The sequence below is a fragment of the Lepus europaeus genome, chromosome 10 (genome assembly GCF_033115175.1).
Source record: "Lepus europaeus isolate LE1 chromosome 10, mLepTim1.pri, whole genome shotgun sequence".
Taxonomy (NCBI): Eukaryota; Metazoa; Chordata; class Mammalia; order Lagomorpha; family Leporidae; genus Lepus; species Lepus europaeus.
In genome coordinates this window covers 16,843,678-16,856,908 of record NC_084836.1, presented here as the reverse complement: position 1 = coordinate 16,856,908, position 13,231 = coordinate 16,843,678, and the positions used below count along the sequence as shown (strand labels likewise).

Below are 13,231 nucleotides of genomic sequence, written 5' to 3'. Positions count from 1 at the left end.
TGGCATATAAGAGAGTGGGTAGTTTTGAAGATCCAACTGCTTGATCCAAAATCATCCTGCTACCAATTGAAGTTTAGCACCCCCTGCTGGCATTGTCTATTCCAACTTAAATATGGGGGAGATTCTGGGTCTTATAGTTGTCTAGTCAAGGGTTTTTAAAATAATCAAAGCAGTGCCTAATTTTCTGATGAGTTTGGCACCCTTTGCAAACCCAGGTGAAGTGTCTAGACCTGGAGAAGATACTTTCTACTTTCCCAATCCTTAGGCCAGCCATTTGCTGCTGGGCCTATTCTGCCCCTTACACCAACTCTGTAAACCAAGATGGTAACTTTAGTCTGCCCTATATGGGTGCAACGAATGTAGTGAATGTTTCAAGATCTATTTAATGTTTTTAAATTTTAAAATTCTGCATAAAAATAATTCCCTGTCAGGAGAAATTACACCTTAATTGTGTCTTCATCCTGAAAAATGGCATTGATGGTGATAACCTTGGCAAAGACAAAATTGCAAAATTATTAACATCAGTGTGGCCAGTAAGGCACCTGTTATCAGTGTGGAGAAACAGTCTGAACAGCTGCCATGCACATTCCATGTTTCTGGAATACTTAACTCATAAGTGCATTATTGGAAGAATATGCCAGAGGAAATTTGTACTTTTCAGAAGTCAACAGAATTCAATGAAGAGATGGTGTCTTTGTCATTTCATTATCTACTATGTACAAATAATCATACCCTATGAACAAAGTAACCAGTTAGCTGGAGTCATGGCAGTGACTGAGCCAATTTGGAAGAGCAATACTATAATAGTACCATCTTGTTGGATCTTCACCCTATAGAAATCTACTTAACTTCTGTGAGGAATAGTCCATCTTGTTTCTATTTTCATATTATCATGTATTATTCTGCATTTTAATAATTGGTCAGTTAGACTAGCACAACAGTAGCTGAAATGTCAAATGTTTCTTCTTTGTTGATGAAAGAATGTATTGATAACCTTATATATTTTTCTTTTAAAATATGTTATATCTAGTAAAGTATACAAGCCATGTATGTATGGTTTTGAAAATAATCACACATACCTCTCTCTGTAACTCTGTCTTTCAAATAAAGAAAATAAATCTTTAAAAAAAAAGAATCACACATGTACTCAACCTTCTGCTTAAGGACTAGAATATTCTCAAATGCCTAGAAATACCCCGCCTCTCCGATTTATCCTCTTTCCATATACACCACATGGGGTAAACATTTTTTTTGTATTTTTTGTTAATACTTTTTTATTAATAATTCCCATGTTTTTATTTGTGGCTCTGCCTTCTATGTATGTATCCCTCATAATTTGTCATTTAGATTTATCTGTTTTTGAACTTTTATGTTAACAGAATCATATGTATCCTTCTGTGACTGTTTTTTTGACATTGTTTTTTATTCCTATCCATGTTTATGCGTGTACTTCATGTTTTCACTGCTATGTAATGTTCCTTTCTGTGACTATGTTGTTATTTATCCACTGGATGTGGATTATTTTGTTTTTGTTACTACAAACAATGCTATTATGAACATTCTTCCCAATTACAATGTAAGCTCTGTGCAGGCAGTGGTTTATTTTGTTCTCTGCTGTTATCACAATGTCTGGAACAATAATTGGCACAGGATAGATGCTCAATAAATATTTGAAGAATGAATAACTCCTTGTATCTGTCTCCTGGTGCACTGGTATGAGAGTTGCTGTAGGATAATTGTTTTTTTTAAGTATGGTCCTGGGCTCCTGAGCCCCTTTTGGGAGGGGTCTGTGAGAACAGAACTATTTTCATAGTAATGATAAGACATTATCTATTCTTTTCACTTCATTTTTTCATAAGTGTAAATGTTTTCCAGATGTGTGATGACAGCATTGCTCTACAGCAAAGCAAGTGTGTTTGTCAATTAGATGACTCATATAGTATCTAACTATGGATTTTATTTGCACTTTCCTGATTACTAATGAAACTGAGTGGGTTTTTTCCCCACATTTATGGTTCCCCCATGTGGATCCTCTTCTTTGCAATACCTAATTGTGTCTTGTGCTCATTTTTCTATCTTATTCTAAGATTTCTTTATATATTCTGGAGACTAATCCTTTGTTACTTAAACATATTGCATATATTTTCTCCTGGTGTGTGTATATTGTCTTTTGTAACCATATTGAATCTGTTGATCAACTTGTAGAAAATAGAACATTTTAAAAATATGAGTTTTCCCAGCCAAAAACATTGTGCATATCTCCATTGAAGACTTCTTCAGTGTCTCTTAGTAAACTTTATCTTTTCCTTAAAAATCTTTACATCTTGTATTAGATTTCTTTTAGGGGTTTTATAGCATTTTTTAATATTGTGGTAAGTTGAATTCTAATTGTTGCTAATATTGATGCTAAATTTTATTAATTCTAGGCCGGCGCCGTGGCTCACTAGGCTAATCCTCCACCTTGCGGCGCCGGCACCCCGGGTTCTAGTCCCGGTTGGGGCGCTGGTTCTGTCCCGGTTGCCCCTCTTCCAGGCCAGCTCTCTGCTGTGGCCAGGGAGTGCAGTGGAGGATGGCCCAAGTCCTTGGGCCCTGCATCCCATGGGAGACCAGGAGAAGCACCTGGCTCCTGCCATCGGTGCGCCGGCCGCAGCGCGCCAACCGTGGCGGCCATTGGAGGGTGAACCAACGGCAAAGGAAGACCTTTCTCTCTGTCTCTCTCTCTCACTGTCCACTCTGCCTGTCAAAAAAAAAAAAATTTTTTTTTATTAAGTCTAGTACCTTATCTAGGTGTCTTTTTAAGGTTTTTATCTTTCCATCTGCAAATCTTAGCAGTTTTCTTCCTTTCTGATAATTGTACTTATTAAAATATTTCTTCTTATATTTCTGCCCTGGCTGGGACCATAACACAATGCTGAAAGAACTGGTAATGAACATCCTTGCCTTAACCCCAGTTTAAAGGAAATGCTGTAGGGTGGGCATTTGACATAGCAGTTAAAAAACTGCTTGGCATCAAGCCCTGGCTATGCTCCCAGTTCCAGCTTCTTGCTAATGAGAATCCTGGGAGGAATAAGTGATGGCTCAAGTACCTGGGTCCCTGCCACCCACATGGGGAGACCTGGATTGAGTTTCTGGCTTCTGTTTTAGCTCCAGGTGGCATGGGCATTTGGGGAGTGAACCAATAGATGGGAGATATTCTTTCTCCCTTCCAAATAAAAACTTTTTTTAAAGCTTTTATTTAATGAATGCAAATTTCATAGGTACAACTTTAGGAATATAGTGGTTCTTCCCCCAATACCCGCCTTCCTATCCTCACTCCCATCCCACCTCCTACTCCTTCTTCTATCCCATTCTTCATTAAGATTTATAATTAACTGTATAAAAACTTTTTAAAAAGGAAATGTTCTTAACATTTCACTGTTCAATATTTTTTTCATAAATGACCCTTATGAGTGGATATTGAATTTTATTGAACTTTTTCCTGCATATGTTAAATTTTCTCTTATAACCTGTTAATGTATAAATTGTGGTAGTTGACCTTTTAATATTAAACTAATCTTTAATTCCTAGTATTAACCCAACTTCATCATTTGTGTGTGTATGTATATTTTAACACATTGCTGGACTCAAAGTTTGTCAATATTTTATTTGGGTGTTTTGCCCCATGTTCATGAGTGAAATCAGTCTGTAAACTGACTTTTCTGTACTATTAGTCTAGTTTTGTTATCAAGATTATGTTAGGGGCTGATGCCGTGGCACAGTAGGTTAATCCTCTGCCTGCAGCACCGGCATCCCATATGGGTGCCGGTTCTAGTCCCGGCTGCTCCTCTTCTGATCCAGCTCTCTGCTATGGCCTGAGAAAGCAGTACAAGATGGCCCCCAAGTCCTTAGGCCACTGCACCGGTGGGGGAGACCTGGAAGAATCTCCTGGCTCCTGGCTTCGGATCTGGCCATTGCGGCCAGTTGGGGAGTGAACAAGCAGATAGACGGAAGACCTTTCTGTCTTGCTCTCTCACTGTCTGTAACTCTACCTTGAAGATAAATAAATAAAATCTTTTTTTTTTTTTTTTTTGACAGGCAGAGTGGACAGTGAGAGAGACAGAGAGAAAGGTCTTCCTTTGCCGTTGGTTCACCCTCCAATGGCCGCCGCAGCCAGTGCGCTGTGGCCAGCGCACTGCGCTGATCCGAAGCCAGGAGCCAGGTGCTTCCTCCTGGCTTCCCATGCGGGTGCAGGGCCCAAGGACTTGGGCCATCCTCCACTGCACTCCCGGGCCACAGCAGAGAGCTGGCCTGGAAGAGGGGCAACCAGGACTAGAACCCAGCGCCGCAGGCGGAGGATTAGCCTATTGAGCCGCGGCGCCAGCCATAAATAAAATCTTAAAAAAAAAAAAAAAAAAAAAAAAAAGATTATGTTAGCCTCATGAAATAAATGAGTTTTTCAATTTTCTTGGAGGAGTTTAAACTTGAAACCAGTCTCTTTTTTGTTCTTTAAAGATTTATTTATTTGAAAGAGTTACACAGAAAGAGAAGGAAAGGCAGAGAGAAAGAGTGAGAGAGAGTCTTCAGTCCTCTGGTTCACCCCCCAATTTGGCCACAGCAGCTGGAGCTGTGCTGATTGGAAGCCAGGAGCTTCCTCCAGGTTTCCTACGTGGGTGCAGGAGTCCAAGGACTTGGGCTATCCTCTACTGCTTTCCCAGGCCACATCAGAGGAGCTGGAATGGAAGTGGAGCAGCAGCCCCAAAACCAGTCTCTAAAGCCATTTGGAACCCATGGAAAGATTTTTAGTTATTTAACTTCTTAAGGGTTATAAGATTGTTAGGATTTTATATTATTCTTGAGTCAATTTTGTTCAACATAATACATATTTTCTAGGGATTTATTCATTTCTTTTTTTAAGATTTATTTATTTATTTGAAAGGCAGAGATGCAGAGAGGAGGAGAAACAGAGATCTTCCATCTACTGGTTCACTCACCAAATGGCTGCAATGGCGGAAGCTGGGCCAGACCAGAGCCAGGAGCTTCTCCCAGGTCTCCCACGTGGGTACAGGGGCCTAAGTACTTGGGTCATCTTCTGCTGCTTTCCCAGGTACATTAGCAGGGAGCTGGATTGAAAGTGGAGCAGCCAGGACTTGAAGGGGTACCCATACCCATATGAGATGCCAGCATTGCAGGTGGAGGTTTAACCCATGCCACAGCGCCGGCCCCAGGATTTATTCATTTCAACTTATTTTAAAGGGATGAAGCTGTCCATATTATCCTTGCATCATTTTACTTGTCATAGAATCTGAAATGATCTTTCATTCCTATTAGTTTATTTGTGCCTTCTCAATTTTTCTGGATTAACCCTTTTAGAGGTTTGCTTATTTTAACTCATAAGGTACATTTTCATACATCAGAGGTAGATTGTATAGTGTCTGATTTATATTTCTATTATCACTTTTGCCAGAGAATAACCTATAAAATTTCAATTTTCTGAAATCTGACACTAGCTTTATATCCTGTCATATGGTCAATTTCATGACCATTAGTTGTTCTGTGCACAACTCAAATCTCATTATCATACCAAATCAACCAATTTTTAAATTCTTTTTTTTTCAAAGATTTATTTATTTATTTGAAAGGTAGAGTTACATAGAGAGAAGAGAGGCAGAGAGAGGTCTTCCGTCCGATGGTTCACTCCCCATATGGCCGCAATGGCCAGAGCTGTGCCAAAGCCAGGAACCAGGAGCTTCCTCCAGGTCTCCCACACAGGTGCAGGGGCCCAAGGACTTGGGCCATCTTATACTGCTTTCCCAGGCCATAGCAGAGAGCTGGATCAGAAGAGGAGCAGCCAGGACTAGAACTGGCACCCATATGGGATGCCAGCGCTTCAGGCCAGGGCATTAACCCACTGTGCCACAGCACTGGCCCCAAAGTTCTTTCTCTTTTCTTTATCACTTGATATGTGCTAATTCAGAAATGGTCTCTTTTCTGGTGACCTGAACCATTTATAATTTTGTAGTGACTCTGTGAATTTGTGTTACCTTCATTTTTGTTGTTGTTGTTAATTACTATACAAATATTTTGGTTGGTTTTTGTCTGGTATGTCTTAAATCTTTCTTTGGCCTTATATTTTGAGTTTGCAGAAGATAGCTAAAAGCCAAAGCCAAAGAAAATCTATTTGCTAAGATTTATTTATTTAGTTGAAAGAGTTGCAGAGAGAGAGAGAGCTCTTCCATCTACTTGTTCACTCCTCAGATGGCCACAGTGGCAAAAGCTGAACAAGGCTGGAGCCAGGTGCCAGAAACTTCATCTGGGTCTCCCACTTGGAACATCTTAGGCTGTTTTTCCTAGGCCATGAGCAGAGAGCTGGATTGGAAGTGGAGCAGCCAGGACTCAAACTGGTGCCCAAATGGGATGCCGGCACTGCAGGAAGCAGCTTAACCTGCTATGCCACGGCACCAGCCCCTCCATGCTCCTTACTTCCCTGTGCTAACACCAATATTGAATTTTTACAGACAGTTCTATTGTCTTTTTTCATTCATGGTGCTATTTTCCTTCGAGTTTGTATATGTTCTGCCAGACATGGAGGACTAGCAGCCAGAGACCACTTTAAATTACCAGCTTGAGGGTTCTGTGATTTCAGATGACAAACCCTGGGAGTGACCAATGGTTACAGTGGAGGTGGTGATTCATCCCCAGCATCAAAATCGAGACAGGCAAGGTTCCTTGCTGCCCAGTTCTCTGTGTGGCCCTAGTAAGACTCAGCCTGCTCTACTGCTGGTTCAGTCTCTACAGTTCAAAAGAACTCTCAGGGCAAAAGCAGGCTTTGGTGCTGGCTTACTTCACAAATTTCCTCTTTTCACTTTAGGGGTTTTGGCAAATTCCTTGCATTCACATCAACTCAGTGCTACATTATAAAAGGTATTTTTAAAATTATTTTGCATTTCTAACATGGTATTTTAGGCCTTTGGGGCTTCTTAATTGGGTTGTGTTCCCAAGCTGTTTTAGTAAAGCAGCCTATATTAGGTTTCCCCTTGCTGAGTGTGAAACGCTGGTGCCTTTGTATTCTGTTCAGAATTACAGATTGCCTAATTCTCCCCTGTGCACTGTTCTGCAAGAAAACACTTTTTTTTTTTTTTTTTGACAGGCAGTTAGAGAGAGAGAGACAGAGAGAAAGGTCTTCCTTTTCCATTGGTTCACCCCCCTAAATGGCCGCTCCGAAGCCAGGAGCCAGGTGCTTCTCCTGGTCTCCCATGCGGGTGCAGGGCCCAAGGACTTGGGCCATTCTCCACTGCCTTCCCGGGCCACAGCAGAGAGCTGGACTCGTAGAGGACCAACCAGGACAGAATCCAGCACCCCAAACGGGACTAGAACCCAGGGTGCCGGCGCCACAGGCAGAGGATTAGCCTAGTGAGATGCGGCACTGGCCACAAGACAACACTTGCACAGCTACTTGCAAAGATTGGAAATGTATAGAAAGGAACTAAATTTTTAAAGAAACTTTCTTCCTCCCAAGTAAGGAATGTCTCTGCCATTTCCTTAAGTGGCCCAAATATTACTCCTTTGTGTTCTTTTCTTAATGTTTGCTTTGGTGTTTGGGGGGGGGGGGGGAGGCGCAATTTGGATTGGGTTTATTGAGCTAATGTTGGGGATTAGGGATGCATGAGTGAGCTTCCTTGGCAGACCTGTCCTGGCCGAAAGCCCTTTCTGTTATGCTTTATCTCCGCCCAGCAACTTGTTTTCAGACACCAAGGTTCAAGGTTCAGAATTACCTTTCAGATGTACTCTGAAATGGCACCTAGGAAAATAGGTGCAAAAGTCATTTACAAACCTTGCTGCTTCCTCTTAGAGGACAATCAAAAAATCCCTAAGTTATACCTTACGAATCAAGTCTATGCGATAGTGTCAGAATTTTATAATAGTAAATTTTTTTTTGGGGGGGGGGACAGACAGAGTGGATAGTGAGAGAGAGAGAGAGAGAGAGAAAGGTCTTCCTTTTTGCCGTTGGTTCACCCTCCAATGGCCACTGTGGCCGGCTCATCACGCTGATCCGAAGCCAGGAGCCAGGTGCTTCTCCTGGTCTCCCATGCGGGTGCAGGGCCCAAGGACTTGGGCCATCCTCCACTGCCTTCCCGGGCCATAGCAGAGAGCTGGCCTGGAAGAGGGGCAACTGGGATAGAATCTGGCGCCCTAACCGGGACTAGAAGCCGGTGTGCCGGTGCCGCAAGGTGGAGGATTAGCCTGTTAAGCCACGGCGCCGGCCAGTAGTAGTTTTTTTTTTTAAGATTTATTTATTTATTTGAAAGAGTTACACAGAGAGGAGAGGCAGAGAGAGAGAGAGAGGTCTTCCATCCAATGGTTCACTCCCCAGTTGGCTGCAACGGCCGGAGCTGCGCCGATCTGAAGCCAGGAGCCAGGAGCTTCTTCCGGGTCTCCCACACAGGTGCAGGGGCCCAAGAACTTGGACCATCTTCCACTGCTATCCCAGGCCATAGCAGAGAGCTGGATTGGAAGTAGAGCAGCCAGGTCTCGAACAGGGGCCCAAATGGGATGCTAGTGCTTCAGGCCAGGGTGTTAACCCACTGCGCCACAGCGCTGGCCCCCATAGTGTGTTTTTATGGAAGATAGAGGAATTACCTATTAATATGTCATGTGCACTCCTAAAACTAATACATGGCCGTTAAAATTCTACAAACAATGCCAGTACATATTTTACTGACTTTATTCTTATTTTTCAGTTTTGTTTTGTTTTTTTTGACAGGCAGAGTGGACAATGAGAGAGAAGAGAGAGAGAAAGGTCTTCCTTTTGCCTTTGGTTCACCCTCCAATGGCCGCCGTGGCCGGCGCACCGCACTGATCCGAAGGCAGGAGCCAGGTGCTTCTCCTGGTCTCCCATGGGGTGCAGGGCCCAAGCACTTGGGCCATCCTCCACTGCTTTCCCAGGCCATAGCAGAGAGCTGGCCTGGAAGAGGGGCAACCAGGACAGAATGTGGTGCCCCGACCGGGACTAGAACCTGGTGTGCCGGCGCCACTAGGCGGAGGATTAGCCTGTTGAGCCACAGCGCCGGCCTATGTGTTGTTTATTTGAAAGGCAAAGAGAGGAAACGGGGAGAGCTCCCATGTGCTGGTTCACTCCCCAGATGCCTAACAACAGCCAGGACTGGGCCAGGCTGAATGCAGGAGCTGAGAACTCAACCCAGGTCTCCTACATGGGCAGCAGGGACCCAAGTATTCAAGACATCACTGCTGCCTCTAAGGGTGTGCATACGGAAGCCAGAATTAGAGAACTAGGACATGAACCCAGGTCGTCTACTACGGGAAGCAGTATACAAGCAGCTTTTTAAATGCTGCACCAAATGCCTGCCTCCTTACTATTCTAATTTGGCATACCTGGTGGCATTAACTTTGGCAATACATTGCCTTGCACAGGTAGCTATTTAAGATGCAGTGTAAACGGAAACAGTCCCTAAAGTAAGGTTAGGGAAAGGTGTCACTTGACTATTAAGCAAGTTTCTCTTTCTCTCTTTCGATTTGAAAGAGTTACAGAGGGATAGGGAGAGACAGATTTTCCATTTCCCGGTTCACTCCCCAGATGGCCATAACAGCCAGGGCTAGGCCAGGCTGAGGTCAGGAGCCAGAAGCTTCATCTGGGTCTCCCATGTGGCTACAGCGGCCAAAACACTTGGGCCATGATCCAATACTTTTCCCAGGCCATTGGCAGGAAGCTGGATCAGAAGTAGAGCAGCCAGGACTTGAACCAGTACCCACTGGGATGCTGGTGCCATAGGAGGTGTCTTTACCCACTGTGTCACAATATCAGCCTCAGGTTTCTATCTTTAAAGGCAATGGAAAGAAGTCAGAGAGACAAATCCAAACCAGTGCCATCTGGCCTGTGACTTGAAGGGATTCAGCCTTATGGCTTCACAACTCCTTAACATCAAGTACAAAAGTACAGTCGTGAAAGAAATACCTGAAATAGGGTACCCAGCACACAGGCTACTCAGATTTGGGTGGTGCTATTTTCTGTCTTGGCAGTTAGTACAGAAAAGGCTTTCCTGATGAATTTAAACTGAAGCCTGAGGGATGAGTGGGACTAAGGCAGAGGAAGAGAAAGACCGTTGTAGACGGAGCAAAGTGTTAAATGTTTAAGGCCAGTGCAGGTGGAGGGAGGAGGCACAGGACTTGGCACAGGAAGCCATCAGTGGATGGAACACAAGAGGGAGCCAAACTTGCAGTAAACAAAACTAACATTTCAGCTCCAAAAGAAGCTACAAATGATTACCCAGCGTGTTCCCAGCCAGTGAGGTCAGCTCCTTGACAAACAGTGGAGGGGTGTTCCATTTTTTCACTCATGAGCTTGTAATACTCTATGACTTACTTTAGAGCTAAGGTCAATATATACAGATTATTAACTTACATAAATGTATGCAAGTACTTCAAAATGTTTGTGGGAAATGGAATTAAAAGATGGTTGATCCTCTGCCTGCAGCACCGGCATCCCTTATGGGCACCGGTTCTGGTCCCGGTGGCTCCTCTTCCAGACCAGCTCTCTGCTGTGGCCTGGGAAGGCAGAGGAGGATGGCCCAAATGCTTGGGCACCTGTGCCTGCGTGAGAGACTAGGAAGAATCACCTGGCTCTGGCTTCGGATCAGCACGGCTCCGACCATTGTGGCCACTTGGGGAGTGAACCAACGGAAGGAAGACCTCTCTGTCTCTCTCTGTTACTGTCTGTAACTCTGCCTGTCAAATAAATAAATAAAATCTTTATTAAAAAAAAAAGATGTATATTTCAGTGCAAAAAACTTTTGAAATACTTGCAATCTTTTCATACTATGTATTTTCCATCAGCTTTTTGAAGACTGTTATATAAATTGCCTAATTCAGGAAGACCAAAAATACACATTTTAAAACAGACTGGGGCCGGCACTGTGGCACAGCAGGTAAAGCCGCTGCCTGCAGTGCCAGCATCCCGGTTCAAGCCCCGGCTGCTCCACTTCTGATCCAGCTCTCTCCTATGGCCTGGGAAGGTAGTGGAAGATGGCCCATATCCTTGGGCCCCTGCCACCCGCACGGGATACCCAGATGAAGCTCCTGGCTCCTGGCTTCAGATCGGTGCAGCTCCGGCCATTGCAGCCAACTGGGGAGTGAATCAGTGGATGGAAGACCTCTCTTTCTCTTTTCTCTGCCTCTCCTTCTTTCTCTGTGTAACTCTGACTTTCAAGTAAATAAATAAATCTTAAAAAAAAAAAAAAACTAAAGTTTTTTACATAGATCTTACCCAATATCATTTATTATGAGTGACTCAAGTGTATTTTAATCATATAAGGCAACAAACAATGCATCTTGGATTGTTGATAACTTCCCCTGTGAGAAATTATCTAAGGGAGGGGTTCAAAAAGTTAACGGAAAATATGTATTATGAAAAAATAATACATGCATTTTAAAATTTTTTGTACCAGAGTAAACTTTTAATTCCATTTTCCCACAGAGTTTTTGAAGATTGCATTTTTGGCAAATAGCAGAACTTTTTTTCTTTTCACTTTTCAAGCCCAATTGCAACTGCTATGGAAATCCTTTTATTTGGGCATTACAGGCAACTATGTTCAATTAAAATTAGGTAACTAGTATTCACATAACCTACTAAGGCAATCCAGAAAACAGGCAATAAGGCATGTTTCTGAAGAAAGAACACTGCATAATTTCTATACTGCATTAGGAAAAGAAATACAAATAGCTTCCAGCACCATCATACCAAAGTGTCTACCATAAAGAAGGTAGATTTTAAAGAAAACACAACCTGGGGTCAGCACTGTGGTTCAGTGGGTTAAGCTGCCGCTTGCAACGCTGGTATCCCAAATCAGAGTGCTGGCTGAGGTCCCAGCTGCTGTGCTTCTGATCCAGCTGACTGCTAACCCCACCTGGGAAAGCAGCAGAGAAGACCCAAATGCTTGGGCCCCTGCACCCATGCATGAAACCTAGATGGAGTTCCTAGCTCCTGGCTTTGGCCTGGCCCAGCCCCAGCCTGTGGCAGGCATTCACAGGGAGTAAACTAACAGAAGATCTCTCTCTCTCTCTGTGTATGCTGCCCCCCTACTCCCCTCCCCACCATCACTGTGCACTAAGCCCCAAGATAGTGAGATAGTGAGGCGACAGACAAGCTACTCAAGTCCCTTCTACCATTTTTGTCCCTGAAACCCATTTTCTGTCTTAGATACTTACAAGAGCAATATTTACAAAATCATAAAAAACATTTTTAGGTTAACATGACAGCTTACATCCTAAGTTTCAGGAGGAGAAAACAAAACATTCAATTAAATGTAACACAGGCCAGGTAAAAAAATCATCCTAATTCTCACACATATAAAAAGACAGTAGTTGTCTGAAACATGCAAAATGTTGATTTCCTTTCTTGTGTATGAAGGCCACATAACTCAGCGTTGACATGACTGTACCTAAAGTTTGGAAGTTTGTTTTGGTATATACCAATTTTAAGCTGTGAAATTCCTTTCTTATCTTGATTCTTTACTCAAACATATTCCAATCTTTAGAGTAATTTTAGAGAATGAATCCGATAACCAAAGACCAAGTGCTTTTATCAGTTATATAGTGACATACTGCCTGAATCAAATGGAAGACATTTTTAAAATACATCCATTTGTAAGTATCAAAAGCCTTAAAATTATGCATGTCTGGTAAGCCAACAATTCTGAGAATTCATTTTAAGAAAACAGTCATGGATATACACATGATTCAGTGAACTGCTGTTTATATCTGAAAAGATGTAAATAGTCAAAATGTCCAGTGGAGGAGTAAATAAATTATGATTCATTCATACAATAGAATAATAAACCAATAAAAATGATGCAGAAGACTGCATGACCTGGCAAAGACATTCACAATATATTGTTAAGTGAAAAAAGCAGGTTACAAAACAGTATGCACAATGAACCCATTTTTATAAAAATATACATATTTTGCAAAGTAAAAGGACAAATGATATTTATCAAAATATTAACATTGGTTATTTCAACATAGTAGGATGCTAGTTGATTCTGCGTAACTACCCATCCCTTTTTTTCCCATTTGAAGTTTCTATCATGAAGATTATTTTTAAACAAGGGGGTAGGAGGAAGGGAATTATTACCTAGAGTAGCCAAAATGTGCCCTTACAGGCTCCTGGCAGTCAGTGGGAGACTGCCTCTGCCTTATACATTTGAATGTCCTTCATCAAAGACGGCATTCACTCAAACTT

General features: G+C 42.6%; 1 protein-coding gene across 11 annotated transcripts in view; it reads left to right on the top strand.

Annotated features, from left to right (window-relative positions):
* The window catches only part of HCFC2 (host cell factor C2), an 83,278-nt gene that overhangs the window by 55,763 nt on the left and 14,284 nt on the right, over positions 1-13,231 (top strand). For 2 of the 11 annotated variants that reach the window (XM_062203002.1, XM_062203003.1), the window contains exons 16-17: positions 4,920-5,034; positions 6,848-6,900. The exons of 1 other annotated variant lie outside the window; for it this stretch is intronic. In XM_062203002.1, the coding sequence (XP_062058986.1) occupies positions 4,920-5,034; positions 6,848-6,900 (168 nt within the window). Of the gene's footprint in view, positions 1-4,915; positions 5,035-6,847; positions 6,901-10,468; positions 10,730-13,231 lie in introns of those variants that run through there. 8 more of the 11 variants (XM_062203000.1, XM_062202998.1, XM_062203005.1 and 5 more) reach the window with 5 other exon arrangements.